This window comes from Podarcis filfolensis (assembly GCF_964270895.1).
Source record: "Podarcis filfolensis genome assembly, chromosome: 9".
In the NCBI taxonomy this organism is placed as follows: Eukaryota; Metazoa; Chordata; class Lepidosauria; order Squamata; family Lacertidae; genus Podarcis; species Podarcis filfolensis.
The window spans coordinates 36,765,536-36,792,561 of record NC_139610.1 but is presented as its reverse complement, the minus strand read 5'-3'; the positions used below and the strand labels follow the sequence as shown (position 1 = coordinate 36,792,561).

Genomic DNA, 27,026 nt, shown 5'->3' with positions numbered 1-27,026 from the left:
GTATATTGTATCTAGCCCACAAGCGCTGATAGATCTGTTAAGTCTTCAAGGGGTGGGTGAATGTGGGTGTGTAAGCTGCAAGGGCACGCACACAATTACCATCCAGGAATTTCTCTTCTGGTCGACTCCAAAACAACCTTAGCAAGTCTGCCTTAAATAAAAGCCATGTCTTCCTCTTTCCCTTAGCTCCTAATCTCGTGATCACGTCGAAGCACACACGGGGCATTCAATCCATGGCACAGAAAAGGAGGGGGTGCAGAATTGGGTTTAAACCCAGCGGTTTCTCTCGCCCGCCGTCCCTCTTCGGCTCTCCAACGTACCCAAAACACAAAACTGACCGGCCAGCTTGCAAAACGCCTCCCAAATGAACGAGGAACATAGTGGGAGGGAAAGTGGGTTGATCACATGAGGACAGGGTGGAGCTCCTCGTTCCCACCCCCAGTTTAGCGTTGACCAGGAAGCAGGATCCGCAAGGGAACCTCTGTAAGTAAATTCAGGGGACAGGTTTGCATTTCTGATTGAGAGCACTTGAGCAACTTCTCGGCGAAAGAGGCTGAAGGGCAACAGAGCAAGTAAGAGCTAAATTCCTCCCGCGTTGCCGGTTTGCAAAGCAAGACTTGGGCGAAGGAGGAGGACCCTGCGGCTGAACTACAGCTCCCATGATCCTTTGCCATCGACCGTGCTCCTGGGGACGGTGGGAGTTGGAGTCCGGCAAGCTCTGTAGGGCCGCGGCTGCCCCATCCCTTCTTTGGGGGTGGTGAATGGTATAATATCTGAGGGTTTTGGTTCAGCGGCCACTGTGGTGGTTTGTTGTCTGGAAACAACAAATATTACCAGATTGGGGATTAAATAAAATGTTCTTGTCTAAATGAGTAGACACTGGTGGAACAACTCTGCACGCGAACAGGTTTTCAGACCTGCTCTTGCTCATGCAATTCACTCCCACAGCATTGACAGGTTTAAAAAAATCGCATGTTTGGACAGGCTTTTCCTGACTCGTAATTTTATGATCACACACTGCTTTTTCATATTATGCACGTATTTACTTTTTGTTTGTGATTTTATTACTGCAGTTTGTGCGGACCGCTTAAAGATTTTCTAGCACTAAGTGATGGCTTTCCACTCTGTATAGCGTCCATTTATTATTTCATTTCTGTGTGCCCGCAAAACACTGTAGCCCCTTTCAGACGTTATGAATGGGGGGGGAGGCATTGCAGTGAGCTCCCCTCTCTCCATGCCAGCCTCATGCAAAGTGCCCCCTCATGGTGTGTGGGGGGGGTCATCTGTCAGTAATTCACGGCAAGTTTACCTGGCTTCGCTTGGAGGCTTGGTCTAACCATTCTTTAAATTCCCACAATGCCTCAGAATGATACTAAGTTGGGGGCATTGTGGGAAATTCAAAGGGTGCCTAAATACAGCTGCCCGATGCTCCATGGAGTAACCCCTCCCTCTTTTATGGGTTCTCAGAGCAGGGATCAGCAATTGGCCCTGCCAGCTCTCTGGAGCTCTGGCGGGTGCCTGGGAGTTCATGTGCTGGCTCCAGCCCTGCCCTCCTGAATGCATTTGTTATAAGATGTTAATGTTGCCCTCCACCTGTTTGTTTGTTTGCTTGCTTGCTTGCTTGCTTGCTTGTTTGTCTAAAGGGGAAATGAGATCTGATCCCAACATTGCAGTGCTCATCGCGCTGTCCCACCATGCAGAACTTCTGAAAGATGAGTCTGTGATGTGTACAACTGCATAAACTTAAGGTTAGGAACCCTGCACTTCTGCAGTTCATGGTGGCATGGAACGCCTGTGCTCATACAACTGTCACTGTGTAGGCAATCACCATGATGTTCAATGCATGACAGTCAGGAGTGAGACTGCCTGGTGCATCAATGTTGAGGACAAGGCTAATGGGCAGAGTTCCACTTACCCCTCCAATCATTGAATATATGCAGTGTGTGTGTGTGTGTGTGTGTGTGTGTGTGTTAGAGAGGGAGAGAGAAGTTATGTATTACCCTAATGGACATCCTCCTAAATATTAGTGTTAATTATATACAGTACATTAAATATATCTAAATATATCTATATCTATCTATCCATATTATACATTGCTACAACCCATGCTGCATTTAGATTTATTGTTCAATATCCATAGTAACATACTGGAACAGAGATCATAGAAGAATTCTAGAATGATTCTTGCATAAAAACATTGGGAATACTTTTGCCGAAATGTGTTATTTGTTCCATTTATTTCTCTGGTTCCAGAGCTGCCAGAAACTGGATCCAAATAGCTCCGTAAAGACTTCTGAGTCTCTCTTGAAGAACAGAGATGGACAGCTGGCAAGGAACCACCAGCCCTGTCAGCAGCAACGTGACAGATCTAACAATTGGTTTCACCTCCTCAGCAATAGCTGTCATCTTGTTTGGAACAAACTTTGTACCAGTTAAGAAATTTGACACTGGCGATGGTAAATGTTTGCGCTTAAACTGAATTGCTATTGTTATACTTTACATGGTACATGTTGCAAAATTTCCGTACTCTTTAAAACAACAGCTACTTTATATCAGGTTGATGATAGAATCACAGAGCTGGAACATTTCTATAACTAAATAAACATTGTTATAAATGGGATTTAGTATTTGACTCACCCACTAAACAAGCTGGTGTTTTCTAGAAGTTAGCACATCATCAGCTCAGTTGGTGGAGCATGAGATTCTTAATCTCAGGGCTGTGGGTTCAAGCCCCATGTTGGGCAAAAGATTCCTGCATTGCAGGGATGTGAAGAGTCAATGCAAATGAATTGCCCCTGCTTCTGTTTGCAACAGACACCAAGCTTTTTATAAAATCCAACAAAGCATGCTTCGAATGTTGTTTTTCAGTAAACTACATGTTAAGGTAAACACATGGTTTTTTAAAAAAAAAATTAAAAAGCATGCTAAAGCTGGCCACTTCTGTTCTGAATGGAAAAATAGCCACTAAAGTGGGGTCCTTTGCCCATTTTCCTGCTGAAAGTCCTACTCTCTACCGCTGGCTACTGATGGGCTGTGGAAGGTGCTGTTTATTACCAGCCCAGAGCCCTGAGTCGAGTGAAGAGTTCATTTTGGGTCATGAGTTTGACATAAGGAATAAGGGAAACATATTTATTGCAATACATAGTTTGGTTCCCAGTTCAGTGGTCTTGATACACTGAAGGGCCATCACTCAGGGGAAGGTCTGTAACTCAGTGATGGAGGGACCCAGGTTCCATCCTTGGATGTACCAGGTTGTGCAGGGAGTGCCCTCTACCTGAAATCCTGGTGAGCTTCTGCCAGTCAGTGAAGACAACACTGATCTGGATGGACTAGTGATTTGATTCAGTCTAAGGCAGCTTCCTATATTTCTGTGCTCTGCCTTATCATGTTCTCAGTCTATCCACATCTTTTTTTTCTACCTGCCCTTCCCTTAGATTCTTGTTTTTAATCTACTGCCTACTGTGCATTCTCTTCCCCACTTTGAGAGGCCCCTTATAACTCAGTTTTCTGTCTTCAGCTTCCATACTTTTCTGTATTGTTGCCAAGGTGAGGTTTAACACCAGCCAAAGTGATGTTTTCCTTCTGTTTCTTACATCTTCATTTCCCAAATAGTTTTGAAACATTCCGTGATATCACAGCTGCTCAGCCACAGACGTCACCGCCACCAAATCTCCCAACGCTTCTTATGATATGGACTAAAACTAAACAGCCATGACTGCAGAATGATCTGTTGTGCTTAATTATTCTTGGATTTATTTGTGTTCTAGGAATGTTCTTCCAGTGGATTCTCTGTGCCGCTATCTGGATAGTTTCTTTGATTGTTAACCTTATTCAGAACAGCCCTAGATTTTGGCCTCTTGCCATGGTTGGCGGCTTTTTATGGGCTACAGGTATGGCTGAAATAACACTTACCTTGTCACAATTTAACACCCATGCACATGTGAATCTATGCACCATTTGCAGATTGCAGGAATATCGTAAAACGCAATTGTTAATACAGTGGACGCTCGGGTTGCGAACATGATCTGTGCGGAAAGCACATTCGCAACCTGCAGCATTCACAACCCTCAGCGCCATGTTTGTGTACATGCAGGTCTCGATTTGGTGCTTCTGAGCATGTGCAAAGCATGATTTAGCGCTTCTGCACAGGCGCCAAAACCCGGAATTAACAACTTCTGGTACTTCTGGTAACCCGAGGTATGACTGTACTGAGACATATGCATGTATTGGCCCTCTTCAAACAATTTTTGTCTTAAGGAAGGATGGGTGGGCTTTAATGATACCAAAAACAATACTAATGTTATTATTTATACCCCACTTATCTGGCTGGGTTGCTGCAGCCACTCTGGGCGGCTTCCAACACATATACTTCACAGGTATTTTGTATTACAAGAAAATAGAACAGTTAACATTTGCTTTTCATTTTGAAGTAAAACCTGCACTGCCAGCTACTCTGCAGTGTAAACACACCACTGATTTGACCTTAAGGTGTGCATCGTGGTTTCAGATAAAAAGCAAGATACAAAGGCAACACTTTGGCAAAGCTTCATAATGAGCAACGGGGGGAATAACACTCAGCATATTACAAGCATATTAGCTCTACCCACATCCACACCTTGGTTTGCATTCTGATCACCCTCCACAGGCTGAAAAGCAGTATTCTGCAGCATGGCGCCACCTGTGCTCTGGGAGGCTTCCTGCACGTTTTAGAATCTAGGGGGGCAAAGCTCATGGAGGGTGATCAGAAGGGCAAAGCCAGAGCACTTGTCCTCATGCCCTCCTCCCACCTGTTTACGAAATATGACGAGAGAATGTCTGAAGAGGGCTATTAATTTTGTCTCACGTCCACTGCTATGTAATTCAGCATGACAAGAATACTAAATGCTATTGCGTGGTAGAGTTGCATTAAAAAGTGCTAGATCCTACAAGGACTTTCAGGGTTCTTCCAGCTGTGATTTGTCTGTCTGTTCAGTGGTCTTTTTTTTCCTCTCTGAGATTTCATGTCAAATCACTTAAAGGCTGGTAGAGCTTTAGTGTGACTGCTTCAGAAAAGAGTGCCAAGTGTGGCATTCCGTTACTGTGTTGAAAACACTGGGCTGACCCAGACTTAAGTCTGAATCCAACCCACAAGGAATATTTTAAGTTTGTTTACATTGACTCAGAGACTGTAGTGATGTTGCTGTGAGGTTGTGCTGGGCTACCATTCCCACCTGCCAGCCGCAAAGTCATCAGTCATGTGAAAGAGACCTCTGTGCATAAGGACTCTAAGCATCCACATTTGTATATAAAGGTAAAGGGACCCCTGACCATTAGGTCCAGTCGTGACCGACTCTGGGGTTGCAGCACTCATCTCGCTTTATTGGCCAAGGGAGCCGGCGTACAGCTTCTGGTCATGTGGCCAGCATGACTAAGCCGCTTCTGGCAAACCAGAGCAGCGTACGGAAACGCCGTTTACCTTCCCACTGGAGCGGTACCTATTTATGTACTTGTACTTTGACGTGCTTTCAAACTGCTAGGTTGGCAAGAGCAGGGACCAAGCAACGGGAGCTCACCCCGTCGCGGGGATTCGAACCGCCGACCTTCTGATCGGCAAGTCCTAGGCTCTGTGGTTTAACCCACAGCGCCACCCGCGTGTATGTATTTAGGGCCTGTTCTGTGAAGCGGGGGCATGGCCAAAAAGAGTAGTGGCAGAGATGGCTGCTCAAGATGGTTTCACAATCTCCTAACACATTGGGTGAATGTGTCGTGGGAGTAATTTGTACCCCCAGCATGGAAATGTACAGTATGTGAGTATGGAGGAATGACAAATTGTTATCCTCCAGTGCCTTATATATGTTAAGAGGAGAGGCATGTAATTTGAGCAGTTAATGTATATAAGAGCTGGACGCTGTGCACATTCACCAAGCCTCATGGCGAATGTGCCCATCATCCATCCGCAGGGAGGAAATTGTGCGCAATTCCTGGTCAATATACGAAATCCTCAATGGGTTTCAGGAAACAGGTATATATCTCGGTTGAGTTTTGTACATTCTCTGGCCATGATGCATAATCTAGCGCACTAAATGTAGTGATTTATTGTAGATTCTGCTTATTAGCAGTTGCATTAATAATACTGATATAGAGCTACTGTAGTAAGATTATACTGTATTAATAATCAGCTAATTTTGCTTTTGTTCTTTTCATACTGTGCAGGTAATGTAACAGTTGTCCCCATTGTCAAAACCATTGGGTTGGGCCTTGGTCTCTTAATCTGGGCCTCTTTTAACTTGCTAACTGGTTGGGCAAGCTCAAGGTAAGCACCTTGTATACTTCACCTATAGTATGAGTCATCATTTATGTATTTGTAACATTTAATTAAAAATTACCATTAACAAGACCAATGTCTTGACAAAAGCATTTTCTCTCTCTCTGTAACTTACTTCATCGTAATATACGATCTTGCCCCAAAGATCAGGCTCAAAATATTATCTGGATACTTCCATCCTGATGTAATTTCCTCCCTGATGTAATTTCTCAGTCTTTATACATTCACAAGTTGACTTCAAGATGTTATTATGTGTGTGTCAGATATAATGTCAGCTAGGCCCTATAAACCATGTGAGGATCCTTAATAGGCTGAGTTAAATGTTTCCACGAGCGATTAATAGTTGCTTATATTTTTAAAGAGTTGTTAAAATTTTTGCAATGTACAAGACTAGCCTCAACTACTAAATATTTTTCAAGACAGTATTTTTATTGTTCAGATGGTACATGAGATCGAGACATCTTTACTTCCAGGAATGAATTCATTTATATTTTTATATACATCCTTTCGGCATGTACAAGAGCATGTCAAACTGCAATGCTGTGACCCTGGGGGAAAAAATCAATGTTCTTTGCCAAGCTATCATTCCCTTGTACTTGTGATTGCCACACGCAATTTATTTATGCAAGCTAGATAGCTTTCCCTGCACTTTTCTATGCCCTTCTCATTTTGGAAACAATTTAAAGGAGTTTTTAACCTTTCTGTTCACAGGTTTGGCTGGTTTGGGATTGACCCAGAAGAAGTAGCAAAACCAGCTTTAAACTACATTGGAGCTGGACTTTCAGTATTAAGGTATTAATAATCTTACTATATTTCTATTTTGAAACACTACTTATGCATATAAGTATGCATGTGTATGTGTGTATATACATATATGCAAGTGAATCAGAATTTAAAAACGACTGAGGCAAAGTAAAACTTTTATTCTTTTGAGTCTGCAGGTAAGCTGTTGAAGGCTGCAATTCCTAACCACATACTAGGTAGGAAGGAAGTCCCATTGGCCCAGTGGAATTTATTTCTTAGTAAATATGGATAGGATAGCACCATTTATGAAGCAATGTTGTCCCTCAGCCAGAGATATTAAAGGATAATGTCTTAACAAATGATTTTTTTAAATCAGCAAAATGAAGTAAGGAAGCCTAAATCATGTATGATTTAGCTGAGATTCCTGGATTGCAAGGGGTTGAACTAAATAATCACAGTTCTATGATTCTTTAAGACACATGCGTGTGCACGCACACACACACACACACAAACACAGAGTCGTGCCTTGGAAGTTGAACGGAATCCGTTCCGGAGGTCCGTTCCACTTCCAAAACTTTCGGAAACCAAAGCGTGGCTTCTGGTTGGCTGTAGGAAGCTCCTGCAGCCAATCGGAAGCCATGGAAGCCCCATTGGACGTTTGGCTTCCAAAAATAGTTCGCAAACCAGAACGCTTCCAGGTTTGCGGCGTTCAGGAGCCAAAACATTCAAGAACTAAGCTGTTGACAACCAAGGTACGACTGTGTGTGTTTGTTTGTGTGTGTGTGTGTGCATAAAATGCTACACCAAGATGGTGTTTAGTTCATGATGATATTTCATTTGCAGTGCCATCCTATTTCTTTTCATAAAAAGTGATGTTGAGAGCTCTTCACCGTCATCGGAGAGCGCCCCTCTATTAAGACATGTAAGTTTTTGCTTTTGTTCATGTTACACTTCCGCACTAGAAAAAAGCATTATAACACTTATTCCAACCACTTTCTTTTCAAGGTAGCCCTTACGAGGCCTCCCACATTTTTTCACAACTGTAAAGGATATTGGAAAGAAGAGAAAGTACCATTATTTGTGCCCTCTAGGGTTAGGAAGCAAGGAAGATTTAGCAAGACAAACTTACCAGGATATAGCTTCCAATGTTGTTCAATTATCAATTCAAAAATGAAACTAGCTGGGGTGTTGAGAAATCTCTTTTCTTGGACATCTCAATGTGTGTGAGTGCTTTAAATTTTTTTTTGTGTTTTCGGTGCATTTTTTTCATAGGGTTACTTATTTATTTGTTTTTTAATATCTATATTTATTGTGTATTGTTGTACCTGCATTAATTTATGCTGTGAGCATCCTTGGGTACTGCACTAGGAGAAAGTGGGGATATAAAGAAAAGAAGAGCGATGAAATGAAATGAATAATATCCGCAGATGCACCAGCTGTGAATTCTTTAGTTGTCAGCTCCTAGCTGTACGACTTCCTTCCTCATCCCCAAGTGAATGAGCGTACCTAGCACAATCCAGGTCTGAATGTTTTCAGAAATCTTAGCCTTAATGGCTTTCCTTTTCACCAACAGTCAATCAACAGCTCTGATCATAGCACTGAAAACAGGACTGATGCTTCATGGGTAGACCATCTTTCTCCGTTAGGAAAGAGAATGATGTAAGTTGTCCAGCCCTTTCTGGTGAATTACCTCTAGCCTACCTGGCTTCCTGTTCCGTGCTTCCTTTGGTGAACTTCACAAGGCCATAAAGACGACAAACTGTAACCATTCTGTGGCAGTGATGAGTCCTCCAACATCTCTTTCAAGACAGCAATTTCTAGAAAACTACTGGCAGTTCTCCAGCATGTTTTCGGCCGCAGCTCTGCAAACCTGCAATGAATGTTGTAGTGCAATGGGTGTCTTTGAGTTTGTAATATCTTGATCTTTCTTTCTTTTTCCTGGAAGAGGCTGCTCCCTGGCTGTGATAGCTGGAATGTTTTATGGCTCGAGTTTTGTGCCAGTGCTTTACATCAAGGACCATGGCAGAAGGAATGGAACGAAATATACCGGAGCAAGTCAGTTTGGTAAAGGCAGATGAATTGTTTTAATATCAAATCTAAACCAGTGGGAAATTTTGCTCATTCATGATGGGTGAAAGGGGAGGGGAAAGTCTTTCCCCCTTTGCTTATCTATCCCTTCTTTGTTTGTTTGTTTGCTTATTATATGTATTAATCACCTCATAATATAGTTTCTCTAGGTCATTGGTGAGGCGTTTCTAGTTTGCATGCCTAATTTGTCCCATGACATGGTTTGGCCCAAGCCACACCCACCTGTCCATCACTTGATGTCATATGACATCAGGTGCCAGTTAGATAAAGTCATGGCAGCAAATTTAAAAGGAAGAATTAGGAGCACACTTTCCCAGCCCTAGGCTACTGTGCCTTTAAAGCACAGTCTTTCCCTCAAAGAATTCTGGGCACTGTAGTTCACCCCTCACAGAGTTACTGTTCCCAGCAATCCTTAACAAACTGCAGTAGTTCATGCACTGGTGGCATCAACATTGAATTACAGCAGTGCACTCTATGTTGGGCTTCTCTTGCGCTTGACCTGAGAACTGCAGTTAGTGCAGAATGCTAGTGCAGTTGCTGATTTCTTACTGGGTAAAGTTTTAAGTTGCTACTATTGTTATATCAAGCCATTAATGGCTTGGGACCAGTTTACTTGCAGAATCGCTTTATCCCATACGTACCCACTCAAAGGTTTTGATCTGTGAAACTTACCTTCACTGTATTCCTTCCGACACTTACAGTCGTACGTCGGAAGTTGAACATCTTGCTAGACTAATGTTTTGGCTCCCGAACGCTGCAAACTCAGAAGTGATTGTTCCAGTTTGTGAACATTCTTTGGAACCTGAACATCCATTGCGGCTTCCACGGCTTCCTACTGGATGCAGGAGCTTCCAGCAGCCAATTGGAAGCCGCGCCTTGGTTCCCGAATGTTTTGGAAGTCAAATGGACTTCCGGAACAGATTCTGTTCGACTTCCGAATACCACTGTACTTGAAAACCTTTTTCATTTTTGCAAGCCTATCCAGACACCAGACAGACAGGTGTTGATGTGTTTACATATTTTCTACTGTTATTTGTAATTGTTTTTAAATGTTTTAGAATGGTTTTTAACTATTTCTATTGATGCTTTTAATATTTGTTGTAAACCACAAAGAAATCATTTAGTTTAAATCAGTGAGACATTTAGTATAGTATTTACAGTCACGTTTACATCGCACATACATACTGAGCAAAGCATCTTGATCAGCTAAAACCGGGGAAGGTATTGAAGGCCTTATAAGAACAAACGTGTGGCTAAGGTAGGAGCAAGACCTTACCAGAAGTAACTGCTGCTTTTCTATAATATTGTTAATTTCCTAAACATATTCTACATATGCATATGCCTCCCATTTTTGTTTCAGATTTAGATTACGTCTTTGCCCACTTCAGTGGCATCTTCCTTACAAGTACCATCTACTTCCTGATCTATTGTGCAGTGATGAAAAATAGACCTAAGGTTTATCCTGAAGCCATCATCCCAGGTAGAATTCTGAAATACACGTGCATTGCAGATCACTATCAAACAACTTTGTTCTGTTGCTATTAGACAAATGTAGGCAATGTTTGAGTATGCCACTCTAGGTACTTTCAGGAGTGATGAGGTTTCTATCCTGCACACAGTCTTTAAGAGCCTATATATATATATCCAGAAGGTATTTTGGGGAAGTATTATATTAATAATGTCGTAGTGGAAAAGTAGCCAACACGGTGCTCTCTAGAAGTTGTTGAACGCCAATTCACATCTGGATCATTTGGAGAGCACTGCACTGGCTCCTCACAAAAAGAAACCTGTTACATATTGAATAATACATCTGATCAGCTCATTCAACAAAGAATATGTTTGCGTTTGCAAGGATGCATACAGCTGTGCCTGCATCCAGGAGCAGGTGGGGTGTTTCTGCTGCAGGGAAAGATCTGTGCCCCACTGACTTAGTGCCCCTTAGCTCCTCAAGGGACCCAAAGGCTGGTGTTATATAGTGTATTTCACCCCAGGCTAAAAATCAGGTAGTCCCTGCTTCGTATTCATTTCTGACATGTACACCTGGTGAATTTAAGGTGAGCTGTTCTCCTTCAGCCTCAGTTCCGCCCTTTTACAATAACCATTACAGGATTGTTGTTAAGAATAGGAAAGTAGCCAATGCAAGCTAAGAGCTTTGAGCCCTTGAAAGCCCTTTGCAAATGCAGCATGGCCTTAGGATTCGAGCTGGGAAATATATTGGTAAATTGTCTGAAACCTCTATGCCATTCAGATCGCAGTGCCCGTTTCAGACATTTTGGGTCAGCAATACATCACACCAGCTCAAATTGCTTGCAGACAGCTCCTTCCTTGGAGGTTTTTAAGCAGAGGTTGGATGGCCATCTGTCATACATGATTTAGCTGATATTCCTGCGTGGCAGGGGGTTGGACTAGATGACCCCTGGGGTCCCTTCCATGTCTATATTGCTATGATTTCTATGGATGATAATATATGCTTATTTGTTGTCAGGATTTGTTTCTGGTGTATTGTGGGCGATCGCCACTTCCTGCTGGTTCCTAGCAAATCATTACCTCAGTGCTGTGGTCAGCTTTCCAATAATCACAGCGGTAAGTACCAAAGAAGGACCTGCTCATAAACTTAGGTTTCAAAGGGGTTTTTTTGCATATCAGACCACATATACACCCCACCCCACTCCTGCCTTTGTTATGGAGGTTTCACGTACAATAGAGTGTCATGAAATTCTACTCAATATTGATCCAGAGCAGAACTCTGACGTATAGTTAAGAAATCAAAAACTTAAAACACTTTGCAGGATTCCCAAAAAATAGATCAGAGGCAATTGCATTTCATGCAGCAGAGCTTTACTGCTACTGAAGTCAAATGAGCATCATGGTCACAAATCCAATACATTCAGGATTTGCACTGTCCATAAGAAATCCAGTTGCAGCAGACCCAACTTAAACTTACAATAACTTATAAAAAGTCTAAAACCTTAACACTATATACAGAACACCACATCAGAAGGAAAAGAGATAGAAAGAAAAAGTGAAACCTAGGCTCCTTCTGGCCTTAGTTTTATAGTAAGCATGACCTTGACTGAAACAGAACCAAAGGAATAACCCAAACATCATGAACCTTCTGCTTGTTTCTTTCACACAGAGAAGCTTCCAGAACCCTCTTGAATTAATTAGAATAGGAAAGATCTCTACACATCAGATCAATACTTTCTAACCTATGAAATGCAAACTGACACAGAGGTGGGCAGACTTCAGGCTTGTAGGATCTACTTTTGCTTTTTACTGTAACCGCAAGATCTACCAATCAGGCTTGGTGCAAAAGAATTCTGAGCCCTGGAATTTGGTTTGGGCACCAAACCTGAATAGCCTGAACCCATATTGCCTGAATATCTCAGTTGACTAGAGTGTGGTGCTGACAGTGCCAAGGGTGCAGATTCGATCCACGTATGGGACAGCTGCATATTCCTGTATTGCAGGGGGTTGGACTAGATGATCCTCAGGGTCCCTTTCAACACCTACAATTCTATAATTCTAACTGAACTGAGCCCCCACAAAAAAATACACTCCTGGTTACGCAAAATTTTCCATTTCAGTGGTATGATTTAGGGCTGGGGAAGTCATTTTGTTTCTGCAATTGTTAAATCATTGTGTCAGGGAACTGTCATCTGAGACGAAGGAGGTGAAAGGGCTCATGGAGGGTGAGAGAGACCACTCAGCGGAGGAGGGGACCAGCAGGGGGAGAAGTGGAGTTCCAAGGGAAAGTGAGTCGGAGGGAGGGCTCAGAGACACTTCAAGCGAGAACAGTGGGGAGGTTTCAGGACCTCCCGTAGGGACACCCACTCCTCGGCGGAAACTGTCACGCCGAGAGTCCAGAAGACGCGTTTCCGTTAAGGAGCTTTTATGCTGGAAGAAGTTCCGTAAACGCCCACTGTCCGATTCAACGAGCGATTGATGGAGCCATGCTTAAGGAGCTCCATCACAGACAGAGGTTTGGGAACTTAGCCAAACTCTGAGGGATCAGGATTTTACGCACAAGCAGCTCACCATCCCATCACAGCAATCGGACAGTCCCTGAAAGCAGCTTGTGCAGAGAGGCATCATGAGCAACCCAGCCGGAGCCGGAGGAGCAGCAGGAGCTGGAGAAAGTCCAAGTCTGGAAGAAAGGTACAGAGTGTTGGAACTCCAGCTAGCAATGCAAACGGCGAGGCTAGAAGAAAGGAGGGCGCAGGATGCAGAAAAGGCAAAAGGTGCTACACTAGCAAGAAAGATGCCAGGAATGGTGCAGAAGTTTGGGGGGGACCCCAGGAACTACCAAGCCTTTAGGACAGAGATGCAGTATGCTCTCGAACTGCAGTTTAACGACTTTCCCGATGAGGCATCGCGAGTGGCGTTTGTGATTGGCCATCTCGAAGGAGGGGCGAGAGACTGGGTCAGGCCCCTGATGGCAGGGAATAGTGACATGCTGAAGGACGCGAAGAAGTTTTTTCGCGCCATGGATTTGATGTTTTCCAGCGAGATTGAACAGGGACTGGTGCGCAGACAATTGATGGCTTGCAAACAGGGGAGCCGATCAGTTCGTGAGTACTGGACTGAGTTTACAATGTTGATACATAAATTGGGGTGGGACCTATCGGCGGAACCCATTCAAATGCTCTTTGAAGAGGGGCTTTCTTCGGCGGTGAAAGACGAACTTTCCCGGGCGCCCAGGGCGGAGTCTATGGACCAGCTGACCAAATCAGCGCTGACCATTGGAGCGCGCCAGGAGGCAAGAGCCTTGGAGAAGCGGGAGGGGAAAGGAGAGCGTTGGAGGGATTTCCGCATTCCAGAGATTCCAGAACCAAGTTTCCCGCCCGGAGAGCCAATGGAAGTTGGAACAGCGCGCGCGCGCGCAGTTTCAAATCCCAGTGAAGGGAGGAAGAAGGAGGGAAAGAGCGCCAAGAAATGTTATCTCTGCCAGCAGCCAGGTCACTTTGCCAGAGTCTGCCCGCAAAGAAAGGAATGGCAAGGGATGGCGGGAGCTGTTGGGGGGAAGGAGGAGGAAGTCCAGGAGCCAGTAAAAGCCAACGCCTGTCTGCCACTGTCAGGGCACTGCAGACAGGCCAAGGAGCAGTAAAAGTGCCCACTCCGGAACCTCCAAGACCAGCCCTAGTAATAGAGGTGTGGCTAGAGCTGGCAAACGGATACCCACTGAAGACCAAGGCGCTGTTGGATTCAGGCAGCTCCTGTAATTTTATGAGCAAGGAGTTTGCAGCTGAACACCAGATACAGACACTCCCTTTAAGCAACCCCCTGCAGGTCACCACGATCGATGGGAGGGAGCTGTTGGGGGGAGAAGTTAGCCTACAGACCGTCCCAATGGTTATGAGGGTGGCAAGGCACACCGAAAGGATAGCGTTCAATGTAGCCACCCTGGGAGGGGCGCCAGTCATTTTGGGAATGAGCTGGCTAGCGTTGCATGACCCGCTAGTGGGCTGGCATCAGAGAGTGGTCTCCTTTGGGTCAGCACATTGCCTGGAACACTGCAAAGAGGGGAAGGTGCCAGAAGGGGCAAAAGCCTCCCTAGCAGGGACGGAAGTGGCGGACAAAGGGAAGGTGCCCAAACAATACGCTGACCTGAGCAAGGTCTTCAGCGAAAGGGAAGCAGATAAACTACCACCGCATAGAGACTTTGACTGCCAAATTAACCTGGTCCCTGGGGCCCAGCTCCCCGTGGGGAAGCTGTACGCCATGTCAGACAGGGAAATGCAGGAGTTGAGGGAGTTTATTGACAAAAACCTGAAGAGAGGTTTCATCAGAGAGTCCAGAGCGGTGGGGGGCAGCCCAGTGTTTTTTGTGGACAAAAAAAACACGGATAAACCGAGATTGGTCGTGGACTACCGGCGGCTAAATGCCGTGTCAGAACCAGTGACTTTCCCCATGCCCAGGATTGATGACATTTTGACCAGGGTGAGGAAGGGAAAGATATTCACGAAACTGGACCTGAGAGGAGCTTACAACCTGATACGAATAAAGAAGGGGGATGAATGGAAGACAACGATGTTCACCCCCCTAGGGGCTTTCGAATATCTCGTTATGCCCTTTGGATTACAAGCAGGCTCCGCCTGTTTTCAATCGCTCATGAACCATGTACTGGGACCTTTGCTCTACAAGAATTGCGTGGCCTTCCTCGATGACGTGCTGATATATTCAGAGAATGAGGAGCAGCATGTAAAGGATGTCAGGGAAGTGCTGAGCCAGCTGCAAGCAAACCAGTTGTGGGTGAAATTGGAGAAGTGTCAGTTCCACACCAAGGAGGTGGAATTCCTGGGGTACCGCTTATCAGACAAGGGATTAGCCATGGATCCAGGCAAGGTCCAGGCGGTGCTGGAATGGAAGACACCGAAAACGAAAAAAGATGTGCAAAGGTTCTTAGGGTTTGGGAACTTTTACCGTAAATTCATCAAGAACTTTGCCCACTTAACGGCTCCCATCACGGACTGTCTAAGCAGCAAGAAGAAATTCGTTTGGACGGCGGAGGCGGAGCACGCTTTTGAGGAATTGAAAAGGGCATTCGCTTCGGAAGAACAGCTCCTGCATGTGGATTTACAAAAACCCATGAGAGTGGAAACTGATGCCTCAGACCGGGCGGTGGGGGCGGTGCTGCTTCAGCCAGGGAGCAATAAGTTGGAATGGAGGCCTTCTTTTCGCGTAAGCTGAACAAATCCGAGAGGAACTACACGGTATATGACCGAGAACTACTCGCCATTCACGAAGCGTTCCGGAGATGGAGACACTTACTAATTGGCGCACAGCATAAGGTGCAAGTGTGTACGGACCACAAGAATTTGGAGTATTGGAGAACGGCACGAGTGCTCAACCAACGACAAGTGAGATGGGCCCAGGAGTTCTCCAAATTCCATTTTGAAATCTGCTATGTGCCAGGTCCAGAAAACATCAGAGCGGACGCTCTCTCTCGCAAACCTGAATATTTGGAGAGGGAGGGAGCGCCAGAAGAGAGACATATTATCCCAGAGGACCACTGGGTGTGTGGTGCGGCCTGGGTGGGGCAAAGAGAACTGGTAGAGGGAACGGTAAATGATGAGTACGCCCAGGATAAGCTCAGAGGTTTAAGGAGAGAGGGAGAAGACCCCGGAGGTTTTGAAGAAAGAAACGGGGCATTGTATTACAAAGGGGCGCTATATATACCCGAAGGGGAATTGAGGGGGAGAGTACTCAAACAGCTGCACGACAATTCCCACAGCGGGGCATTTTGGGCAACACAAGACCATGTGGTTGGTGACCAGGGAGTTTTGGTGGCCCAAGGTGAGGGAGGATGTACGGGAGTATGTGAGAAGGTGTGACCGATGCCAGAGAGCCAAAGGAGAAAGGCGGGCACCAGCGGGGTTATTAGAACCGTTACCCACACCAGAACGACCGTGGGAGGCGGTGTCGATAGATTTTATGACTGATCTGCCCAAATCCCAGGGGAAAACCGCCATACTAGTCGTAGTAGACCTGTTGACTAAGATGGGTCACTTTGTAGCTTGCTCACATGCAGTCACGGCGGAAGAGACAGCGAAATTTTTTGTAGAACATATTTTTAGGCTGCATGGCGCCCCCTTGAGGGTGGTTTCCGACAGAGGGAAACAGTTCACGTCCAGATTCTGGAGGAAGCTTATGAGCTTGTTGGACGTAGAGGTCAACTTTTCGACTGCCAGGCACCCTGAGACCAATGGGCAGGCGGAGAGGGCAAACGGTATCCTTCAACAATACCTGAGGTGTTATGTCAATGACAGAGAAAACGATTGGGTCGAAAAGTTGGCACTAGCGGAATTTGCTTACAATAATGCAGAGAATGTGTCCACCGGGATGAGCCCCTTTTTGGCTAATTATGGGTGCCACCCCAGGGCGTTTCCAGGGGAAGGAGGAGAGAGATGGAGTGTTCCGGCCGCTGAACTTTTTGTAGAAGAAATGGAAGCGATCCATCGTCAACTCCAACACAACTTAGAAAGGGCCAAAGAAGAATATAAGAGGCAGGCAGACAAGAGCAGAAGGGAAGGTGAAACAATTAGGGTGGGGAGTCGGGTCTGGCTATCAACCCAAGGATTGCCGTTCAAGGGGGGTTGCAAGAAATTGAGACCCAAAAGATTGGGACCATTTGAGGTCATCCAACAGGTCAACCCAGTGGCTTTCAGACTCCGGTTACCGAACCACATGAAACTGCACCCAGTATTCCACAGGTCATTACTGTCACCATACAGGGGGGAAGGTGAAGGGGTATCCACACGGGGGCCAGCCATAGAAGAAAGGGAAAGCCGCAACTATGTGGCGGAAATCATCGACTCCAGGTGGAAGGGTAATCAGGTGGAGTATTTGGTCGCGTGGGAAGGGGAACCGGAGTCGGAAAACACCTGGGTGAAGGCAGAGGAGGTCCATGACGAGATCTTGATCGAAACGTTCCACCAAAGGTTCCCCAGGAAACCTCAGCCAGTAGCGAGGTTCCGGAGGGAGTACTTTGGCACCACCGACGATGAGGAGGAACTGGAGGGATTCAGGGAATCGGAGTTGGAAGGAGGTACAGACTCCGAGGAGGAGGAGTACTTGGAAACCGGAAACAGCAAAAGGTGGAGGGAAGTGTTCGAAACTTCGGAAGATGAGGGAGGTTCCTTCAGGGGTTTTGCTCCCTCGCCTCCCGCAGAGGAGGGGAGGGAAGGGGGTGAAGGGGGCCCTGGAGGGGAGGTGGATGTCAGGGAACTGTCATCTGAGACGAAGGAGGTGAAAGGGCTCATGGAGGGTGAGAGAGACCACTCAGCGGAGGAGGGGACCAGCAGGGGGAGAAGTGGAGTTCCAAGGGAAAGTGAGTCGGAGGGAGGGCTCAGAGACACTTCAAGCGAGAACAGTGGGGAGGTTTCAGGACCTCCCGTAGGGTCACCCACTCCTCGTCGGAAACTGTCACGCCGAGAGTCCAGAAGACGCGTTTCCGTTAAGGAGCTTTTATGCTGGAAGAAGTTCCGTAAACGCCCACTGTCCGATTCAACGAGCGATTGATGGAGCCATGCTTAAGGAGCTCCATCACAGACAGAGGTTTGGGAACTTAGCCAAACTCTGAGGGATCAGGATTTTACGCACAAGCAGCTCACCATCCCATCACACATTGGCAGTTGGGAATCCTAATAAATCAACTACAAATTGCCCAGAAATCCAGATCTGTCCTCTTCCAGCTCTGACATACGACATCCATAACATTCCTCTCATTTGCCTTTTCTTTTAAGAGAGTGTGCTTTCATCTCTCTAGCATCTGTTGCATTCTGCTTGACCACGCTCATTCTGATGGAAAGAAAGGTGGTCAGAATCTTTGTGTTGTTAGAGAAGGATGCTGACCTGCCCACCTATCAGGAACCCCTAAATGGGAAATGAAGCAGTAGGCATTACTTTCTATGGGAAAGTGTGCCTTGGTTTTGGAATGCTTTGCTTTTGGAACAGGCTTTTGGAACAGATTACGTTTGAATATAACACGCAGTTGTAACATAAAGTCTCCTGCAGCGTTCCAACACACACTAGGCTGTGGCCAAGGGCAAATTGACTTCAAACACATGTGCATTTTTATACTTTAGATTGTGCTGAGTCCCTCTCACATGCTCAGCTAGTTGCAGGTGCAGGACAAATACACCCAGAATTAACCAGCACACCTAACTTAACCCTTTTTTGTCCCTTTTCTCTGCATGCATAAACCCTGGTACATGGACAGAACTCCTCAAAATAGCTCTCTCAAGCAAATGGAGCAGCTCAGAGAAGAGTGCACTGTTTCATAGCCCATTGACCCCTTTAGGCACGAAGGAAAAGTTCAAAGCAGCCATTGAGAGGAACTGTGTTAGGGATTGTGTCAGGGGAGGGGGCAAGCTGCTCTCTTTATTCTCCAGTTGAGAAGAGGGAAAGGATAAAAAGTCCTTCCCACCACAAGCGCCACTTTTCATCATGGCAATCTGCAGTTGCACCTGTCCTGTTGACTTATAGGGTGCCGTAAATTATAACAAGCTGCAGAGATGAGGATCATTCAGCACATATATCTTGTCCTTTTCCAGAAGGAGGAAATTGGAGATACTTCTGAGCCGTTTTGAGATAAAATGTGCAGGGGCAGCTGAGGTCAAAGCTGGCAATAGAAAAGAAATTGCAATAAATATTCTGGCTACCGCACAGCTGGGTACTAAAAATAGGAACCTTTGTACTTCATTTATGGAAATGGATGTCTGGGATGAGCAGCAAGGTAACTAAGATTGGAAACACCTTGAAAAGCAGTGGGGAAATTGTGCTCTAGAGATTGGCTGGGAGGAGAGAAGGAAAGCCACTTTCAGAGCAAAGCCTATTATAGATGTTGTGCATGGGCATATTTCAGCCTGGGTGTCTGTGACCTGGATGTCTGTAATATGTGCAAAGAGTAACCCTGTGGCAAGCTTTATATCCACTTTAAATCAGTGGTGCTTGCTTCTGAGTAGACATATATAGCAGTGATGTCCAACCGGTCAACCATGATCGACAGGTAGATCGCCTTCATGTTCCCGGTAGATCGTGGTTGATTGCATGCAAGTAATGTTCCCACCTCCCGCCCCAGTCGCAAGGTTCCTCCGTTGGCATCAGTATCAGTTACCGAAAAGTGAAAGTAATGTTAGTTTTAGTGCTGTGTTCGATAGTCAGCACTTCAGTTTCTTGTGAGCGTTTTTTGTATTCCCTCCCCCCAAAAAAGCTCTACAACCCCTGTGCCTTCCCCCCCAAACGCTCAACAACTCTGACCAACCCCCACAAAAAAGCGCCCCCCCCCAAAAAAGGCACACTCCCTCCAATGACAATGGGTAGATTAATGCCAGTTATTTTATACTGGGAGTAGATCACAGTCTCTAGGGCAGCCTTTCTCAACCTGTGGGTCCCCGATGTTGTTGAACTGCAACTCCCATCACCCCTAGCTAGCAAGGCCAGAGCTCAGGGATGATGGGAGTTGTAGTCCAACAACATCTGGGGACCCGCAGGTTGAGAACTGCTGCTCTAGGGAGCTGGGCGTGCCTGATATATAGGATTGCAATTGTAAATGTGTCTTTGTAGAGTCATAGAACTGTAGAGTTGGAAGGGACCACGAGGGTCATCTAGCCCAACCCCCTGCGAAGGAGCTTCCAGGGTGTTTCTAGTATGGGATTTAGTTGCATATCAGGATATTCGGGTTGTGAAATTGCAGTTTATTTGGCGCTCTCGCCAAACAAACCTGATTCCCCCTCAAAAAAGGGGGGGAGGCTTTTTTGCGGTAAGGAAGCATACTGGAAAATGTGGGATAACACTTGGTTGATGAAACATCCTCTATCCTCCCCAAAACAAACAAATCCGAATGGATTCTCAATAAAACACAGGCCTCCCTGCAAACAAATCAGGGCGGTGGCTCATTAAAGCAGGTAATCTGTAAGTGCCCCCCAGAGGTTTGTTTTGTTTTTGCGGGATTGGCATGCCTTTTATTAAAGGCCATTATCTTCTCACATTCTTCCTTCTGTCATCATCATGAGCAACAATTTAGCACACGATTACGTTTCAGTGAAGGCAAGATTGAATTTAAATAAGATAATTGGGCTCTAGCAAATCCTCATGAACAAATGCTATTATGCTTATTCATCGTGTCTTAATCTTGTTCTCCAGGGTCCTGGCTTTATAGCTGCAATGTGGGGAGTCCTGGTATTTAAAGAAATAAAGGTAAGGGCTGCAACATGTTCCTCTCATCTTTGATGTATCCGCATCTGAAAAATGGGAACTTCTAAGTAGCTGGGGAGGAAGAGGCAGGCAAATCTAGAGATTTTTTCTTTCTTTTTCTCTAGTAATACTAGATCCCGAGGTCATCCATTGAAGCTGTGAGGTGGGAGGTTCAGAATGATTCTTCCCACAGCACATAGATAAACTATGGCGTTTGCTGCTATGTGACCACCAACTAAGATGGCTTAAAAAGACCCTGTAATGGTTCTAGGGGTTGCTCGTGCGTAAATCAGCACCACACCTGGCTGGGTTACCTGGGTGAACTCTTTCTGTCCGGACAGCCACTCACCCGTGGCTGTCTCAATCGCTGGCAGAATCCGTCAGTGGGCGTTTCTTGAACTTCTTTCAGCAAAGAAGCTCTTTGACGCCTAGTCTCCGCCTACTCTCCCTGCGCGGAAGCCTTCTGCGCAGGGAGGGTGTGGGCAGCGCCGATTCCCCCATCTGCCCCCCTTCTCCACTGGTGCTACGCTGATTTCCTTCCCCAGAAGATGGGCTGCTTCTCTCCCTCCCGGGACGCTCTCCGGAATCCCTCTGGAGCCCTCCCTCTCCCTCTGGCTCCGATGGCAGTTCCCTGACAGACCCCATTCAGACAAATTTATGGTGGACAAGTCTTCTCATAGCTCCTACTTTTGGGGGGCTATGTGCGTAACAAAATTCCCAGTGACAGCTTCTGCTAAGCAAAGGAATTTCCTTATGTTATGCATTTAAAGGGAGCACGGCTCTTGGGGGAGCCTTCATCCCGCTGCCCGGGAGAGGCTGCGCGCAGCTATCCCATAAGCCAGGACAGCAAGCGGGATCTGTGCGCAGCGATCCCGCTTGCTGTCCTGGCTTCTGGAATTCAGAATATTTTTTTTCTTGTTTTTCTCTTCTAAAAACTAGACGCATCTTATGGTCTGGTGCGTGTTATAGAGTGAAAAATACGGTATATTGTTTGTTGTGTTCTGTGTTGTAAATCGCCCTCTGGTCCTTTAAATGAAGGATGGCATATACATTTTAAACATTAAAATAAATAAATCCAAGTTTTTGGGAGGGGCAACTTGTAGTGAGGCAGCATTGTGGAAAAGCAGGGGCTTAACCAGCCACTTCCCTGATACATACATACACTCACACACGCTAATACACCACTATTCTCCTTACTAGTTCTGGGTTTGAAAGAGTAAACCCTCACCTGAAACACTGTGGGAGGCTAGTGGGAAAAGTCCCTAAGAAGGATGTTGTAGCTGCAAAATGGGGAGAGGCAAGGACCTCCTCCTCCTCTGCACCCCTTTCCAGAGCTTCAGTTTTCCTAGAATGAGCAGCTGCTGGAATTTGTTGCCCCGTGTCCATGTATAACGCCTAGTCCTGTCTTTCCTTGCTGCATTGAACCAGTCTATTTTCCCTACATGGGTGTGTTTGTTTACATTCAGGTCGTCCAGTGGGGCAGAGACAAAGCAATAGTCTCCTGGCAGCAGCGATGCTGCAACTCATTAGAAGGGGGAACAGCAAAGTTGGGTGGGTGGGTGGGTGTGTACCGGTAGGAGTGCCAGCTGCCCCTCCACACGTTACTATCACATTTATATCTCACCCATGCTCCAAGGAGCTCAAGGCAGTGTATGTTAGGCTGAGAGATAATGACTGGCCCACCAAGATCACTCTGTATAAGAAAGGGACCCAGGGATCTCCAGTTCAAGTTCAACACTCAAACTGATGTTACATACTGTTTCATACAGGTAATTTGGCCAGATAAATCTAACTAAGCAAATATTATCTGACCGCTACCATTTGTAGAATGTGTTCCGATAAACGCATATCTTACTATACAATAAAGTTGTTGGTGTGCAGCATTTTGCAAATAACACAATACCAAGCCTGACTTCTGGAAAATAATGCCACTTCTCTTTCTTCCCCACACATCCCAGGGGGTGGTCTGAAGGTACATGAGGGCACAACCTTGCTGAAATCAAGCATGTCTGGGTCTGGTGAGTCTGGCACCCCCTAGGAACCAGAGTAGGCCGTCTTGGAGGTCATAATGGTCGAAAGGCAAGATACAAATGTAAGAACATTTGAAAAATAACCAATAACCCCTTTCTGTGTCTATGCAGGGGCTGAAAAACTATCTGTTGCTTCTAATAGCATTTTGTGTTATTTTGGCTGGGTCGCTCTCGACAGCTTTTTCTAAAGTCTGAAGAACCACTGGCTGAACCAGCAGGTGGAGCTGTGGCTTAAGACACGAAAGAGAAGATAATATATGGCATTTTCTTGGATCACTAATATCATCACTCTCGCCAGAGAAGCAAGGGGCAAAAGTCCATAGAGCAAGAACTTTTTGTGGGAAATGCAAGGCATTCATCATGTTTTCCACATTTGGGAAGATAAGGGAAAACCTTTTTATGTTCTCTCAGCTGGATGATTATGGGCTGAAATCTAGGTCAGAGATTTTAATGATCCCATTATGTTTTGTATTATGGCTTGTTGTTTATTGGGGTGAGGGTAACGTATAAAAGGAAGAGTTCAGTGAAGTGTAAGTGCTGATTACTATACAGAGGAAGTAATGTTTGCGTTGGGGCATTGCATCTTTCTTTTATTTCTAATACAGGACCTTTTAATAAAGAACATCACCCAGATACACCACCTTTAGACAAAGACACACAGAGTTTGCTCAGCAAACAGTCTGATGAAGAGTTCTGGAGAACTCAAAGAGCTTCCTCACCACTTTATGACATTTTGGTTTACCCTTGTAGATTTTGTTTCGCTTTCTTTGTAATGAACCCAAGGTAGCTACCAAAAATTTTCTGGACCATCCTGTTGAGGGAGCACAATGCACCAACCCTGTTGAAGCCAAGCAGGTCTGGTCATTGCCTGGATGAGAGACCATCTGGGAATCTTGTGTAAGCCATATTGAGCTCCATAGTGGAAAAATGATGGGAGATAAATGTATGGAACAAATAAATAACTTTAAGCTTGCCCAAGGACCTGCACTGGAGGCCATTCCCAAAGTTTGGGCAATTTCAGGGGAATTGACCAGCTCAAACATTGGGATGAGTATCCTAATGGTTTGAGATATTTGGCAGTGGAGGGGACAAACTGAGACTGCAGAGCTTTGAGAAATTAAAAGGGAAGGTGAGAGATTGGTTGCACTATCATCAAATAAATGAAGCGTTTAAACTAGACAGTAAAATTGGCTTCCAGGTGGAAAAATCAAAATTGGAGACAGAACTGTTAGAACCCAGTACTAAGAATTTGTCAAAAATGTACAATTTGCTGCTGAAATGGAATACACAAGATGAAACGGTTAAATCAGCCATGATTAAATGGGCTCAGGACATTGGTCATAATATTTTGTTTGCTGATTGGGAAAAGTTGTGGACCACCGGGATGAAATTTACGGCATGTAATGCCTTAAGAGAAAATATTATGAAAATGATATATAGGTGGTACATAACCCCAGTCAAGCTTGCAAAGATTTACCATTTGCCTGATAATAAATGTTGGAAATGTAAAGAAACTGAAGGTACATTTTTTCATCTTTGGTGGACTTGCCCGAAGATTAAGGCATTCTGGGAAATGATCTATAATGAACTTAAAAAGGTATTTAAATATACTTTCCCCAAGAAACCAGAGGCCTTTCTCTTGGGTATTGTCGGCCAAGGGGTGTTAAAGACGGATATAACTTTCTTTATGTATGCTACAACAGCAGCTAGAATACTCATTGCGAAGTACTGGAAGACGCAAGAGCTACCCACACTGGAAGAATGGCAGATGAAAGTGATAGACTACATGGGTTTGGCAGAAATGACGAGCAGAATCCGAAACCAGGGAAGAGAAGCAGCGCAAGAAGAATGGAAAAAATTTAAAGACTATTTAAAGAAATATTACAAAATTAATGAAAGTTAGAATGATGCTGGACTGGAAAGTAAATGGTTACTATTAGCTATGGTTAAGACAAGGAGAATAAGGAAGACTAGTCTAAATTTAAATTAAAATAAGGGAAGATTTGCTGAACAATCGATAAGAATTTGGAATACAGAAAAGGGAGGCATGAGGAAGTCGGGGAAGAAAGGTATAAGAAATTAGGATATGAAATGATACATGTTTTTTGTTCTGTTTTTGTCTTTGTATGTTTATGTATGTTGTGTTTATATGGAAAAAATTCTTGAATAAAAATATTATTAAAAAAAAGAGAGAGATATTTGGCAGTGGAAGAATCTGCCTCTGGAGATTTTGGGCTGTCCTTCGCTGGAGTTATTTAAGCTGAGTCTGGACAGTCATCTACGGTGGTGCTGTAATGAGATTGAACCCTGCTTCCCCTCTAAAATGGGATTGCCTCTATACATTCCTCCTCCTATCAGCAAAGCTGTTATGATATATATGCACCGTATTTTTCCATGTATAAGGCTAAAAAATAATGTAAAAAATTAGGGGACGTCTTATATTCGGATACATCCCCCCCGCCATTTTCTTAGAAATCTGAGTCCTCAAAAATCGGGGGCGTCTTATACATAGGGGCATCTTATAGATGGAAAAATACGGTATATTGTCAAGATATGGAATGTTATAAATAAATAGATGCAAATGGGTGAAAATGCATTTTTAATTGGATGAGGCTGAGTAAAAGGATTAAGAATGTTTATCAAAGTACTGGTGTCATGAGAAAGATGAACAGGTATACTCTTGACTTGGAAGAGTAACAGAACATGGCAGAACAAGGGCAATTGACCACACCCTTGGAGTGGACTGAGAATTACATTTTGCTAACCAGAAGGAAAAATTAGGATTAAAAACACTTAGCAGGGCCTTGGATCCAGTCGAGCGGTTTTTATCTGATTTTTAGTTTATCGTTGATTTTAATTATTTGATATTTTATATGGCTATTTTAAAACTGGGGTTTTTTTTTCACTGACAATTTCATTTTCTAAATGACTTTGAGGTTTTATTACAACCAAACAGTATAGAAACCTTGTGAAAACAAAATCATAGCACGATTTCCAGTGAAATTATTGAGTTTGCCAATTTGGACCATGAAACTGCCCAGCCTTGTTTGACAGGCCTGGAGAAGGAAGAAGATGAAAGGTATAATAAAGATGCTTTCATTCTTTGTGCATTACCTGTTCTGTTTCCAATTCTAGTCCATCTGCTGCCCTTAATTATTATGTTCCAGGCAATTTCTAGGTAGCAAACATACCATCTGTTGTGTCTGTCACCCCGCTGATTTTCTGTATCAGTGGTTTAACTAACAAAGGTCTAGCTGTAATTAATTTTGGCTCCATGAGACGGAAAAGCAGTTCCTTATGGAATCCCATTCCGTCTATAAACAGCTTGATATTGGCCTGTTCAGGCCTCCCTTTAGGTGGCATGTGTTGACAGAACAATCCCTGGTAATCCTGGATAAAAAACAAACAAACATCCTTCCTCAACCCTTTGAATCCTGGTTTTTGACTTGGTTATGGGATGAATATGCTTTTGTAATTAGGGTGAATTATCTGGGCTCGGAGATTGACAGAGGGAAATACATCATCCAAGTTGTTTCTGTTATATCTGTCTGTAGCTTCTTTTGGATCATCTGGAGGAAGCATTTTCATTTTAAGTGAAGATAATGCACTTGAGAAAGATGCAGAGTAAAGTAGACTGTGGGGGGCGGTCCACATTTGCTTGTACAAGTGGTGGGTTTTTTTTAGCTATTTTGAAAATCATTTTTATTTGATTTTACAAGTGCAAATTAGTTACAATATCAAATGCATATCCATAAAATGAGATTTCTCCGACTCTCGCAACTTCCCCCTCCCATCTCCTCCATGAGTCCTATTGTCAACATTACCAACTGCATATTACAGTGATACCTCAGGTTACAGACGCCTCAGGTTACAGACGCTTCAGGTTACAGACTCTGCTAACCCAGAAATAGTACCTCGGGTTAAAAACTTTACTTCAGGATTGTGCGGCGGTGGTGGGAGGCCCCATTAGCTAAAGTGGTACCTCAGGTTAAGAACAGAACGAATTAAGTTCTTAAGCCGAGGTACCACTGTACTTCATAGTCTATATTTTGTATCTATCCATATTATCCGTAATATTTGTTACATTACAAGTGGTATTAAAATCCTGCTAATGTTTTCATCTGCTTACAGTGGTCTCCTAAGTAAATTATAAACTTTTCCCA

At 44.7% G+C, this 27,026-nt stretch overlaps 1 protein-coding gene and 1 long non-coding RNA gene across 3 annotated transcripts in view; both read left to right on the top strand.

Annotated features, from left to right (window-relative positions):
• The window catches only part of LOC310770572, a 105,314-nt gene extending 78,288 nt beyond the window's left edge, over window positions 1-27,026 (top strand). Inside the window, exon 2 of the long non-coding RNA XR_014552283.1 lies at window positions 26,886-27,026. This is a non-coding gene — a long non-coding RNA (uncharacterized lncRNA). The remainder of the gene's footprint in view (window positions 1-26,885) is intronic.
• On the top strand, window positions 375-27,026 carry TMEM144 (transmembrane protein 144). Of its 2 annotated transcripts, XM_083631326.1 has the most exons (14): window positions 381-572; window positions 2,254-2,456; window positions 3,768-3,890; window positions 6,193-6,292; window positions 7,016-7,096; window positions 7,892-7,970; window positions 8,622-8,707; window positions 8,994-9,112; window positions 10,497-10,616; window positions 11,622-11,719; window positions 20,783-20,836; window positions 22,975-23,942; window positions 25,070-25,296; window positions 25,376-27,026. In XM_083631326.1, the coding sequence occupies exons 2-12, from the start codon at window positions 2,318-2,320 to the stop codon at window positions 23,056-23,058; spliced, it is 1,083 nt and encodes a 360-aa protein (XP_083487452.1). In that variant the 5' UTR covers window positions 381-572; window positions 2,254-2,317; the 3' UTR covers window positions 23,059-23,942; window positions 25,070-25,296; window positions 25,376-27,026. The 2 variants fall into 2 exon arrangements, with proteins under 2 accessions (XP_083487453.1, XP_083487452.1); XM_083631327.1 differs by lacking the exons at window positions 25,070-25,296; window positions 25,376-27,026 and having other exon boundaries at window positions 375-572; window positions 8,994-9,103; window positions 22,975-23,386.

Coding starts and splice junctions, on each gene's coding strand:
- TMEM144 (XM_083631326.1), top strand. CDS start 2,318: ATGGACAGCTGGCAAGGAACCACCAGCCCTGTCAGCAGCAACGTGACA. Junction 2,457..3,767: donor GAAATTTGACACTGGCGATG/GTAAATGTTTGC, acceptor TTTGTGTTCTAG/GAATGTTCTTCCAGTGGATT. Junction 9,113..10,496: donor TACCGGAGCAAGTCAGTTTG/GTAAAGGCAGAT, acceptor TTTTTGTTTCAG/ATTTAGATTACGTCTTTGCC.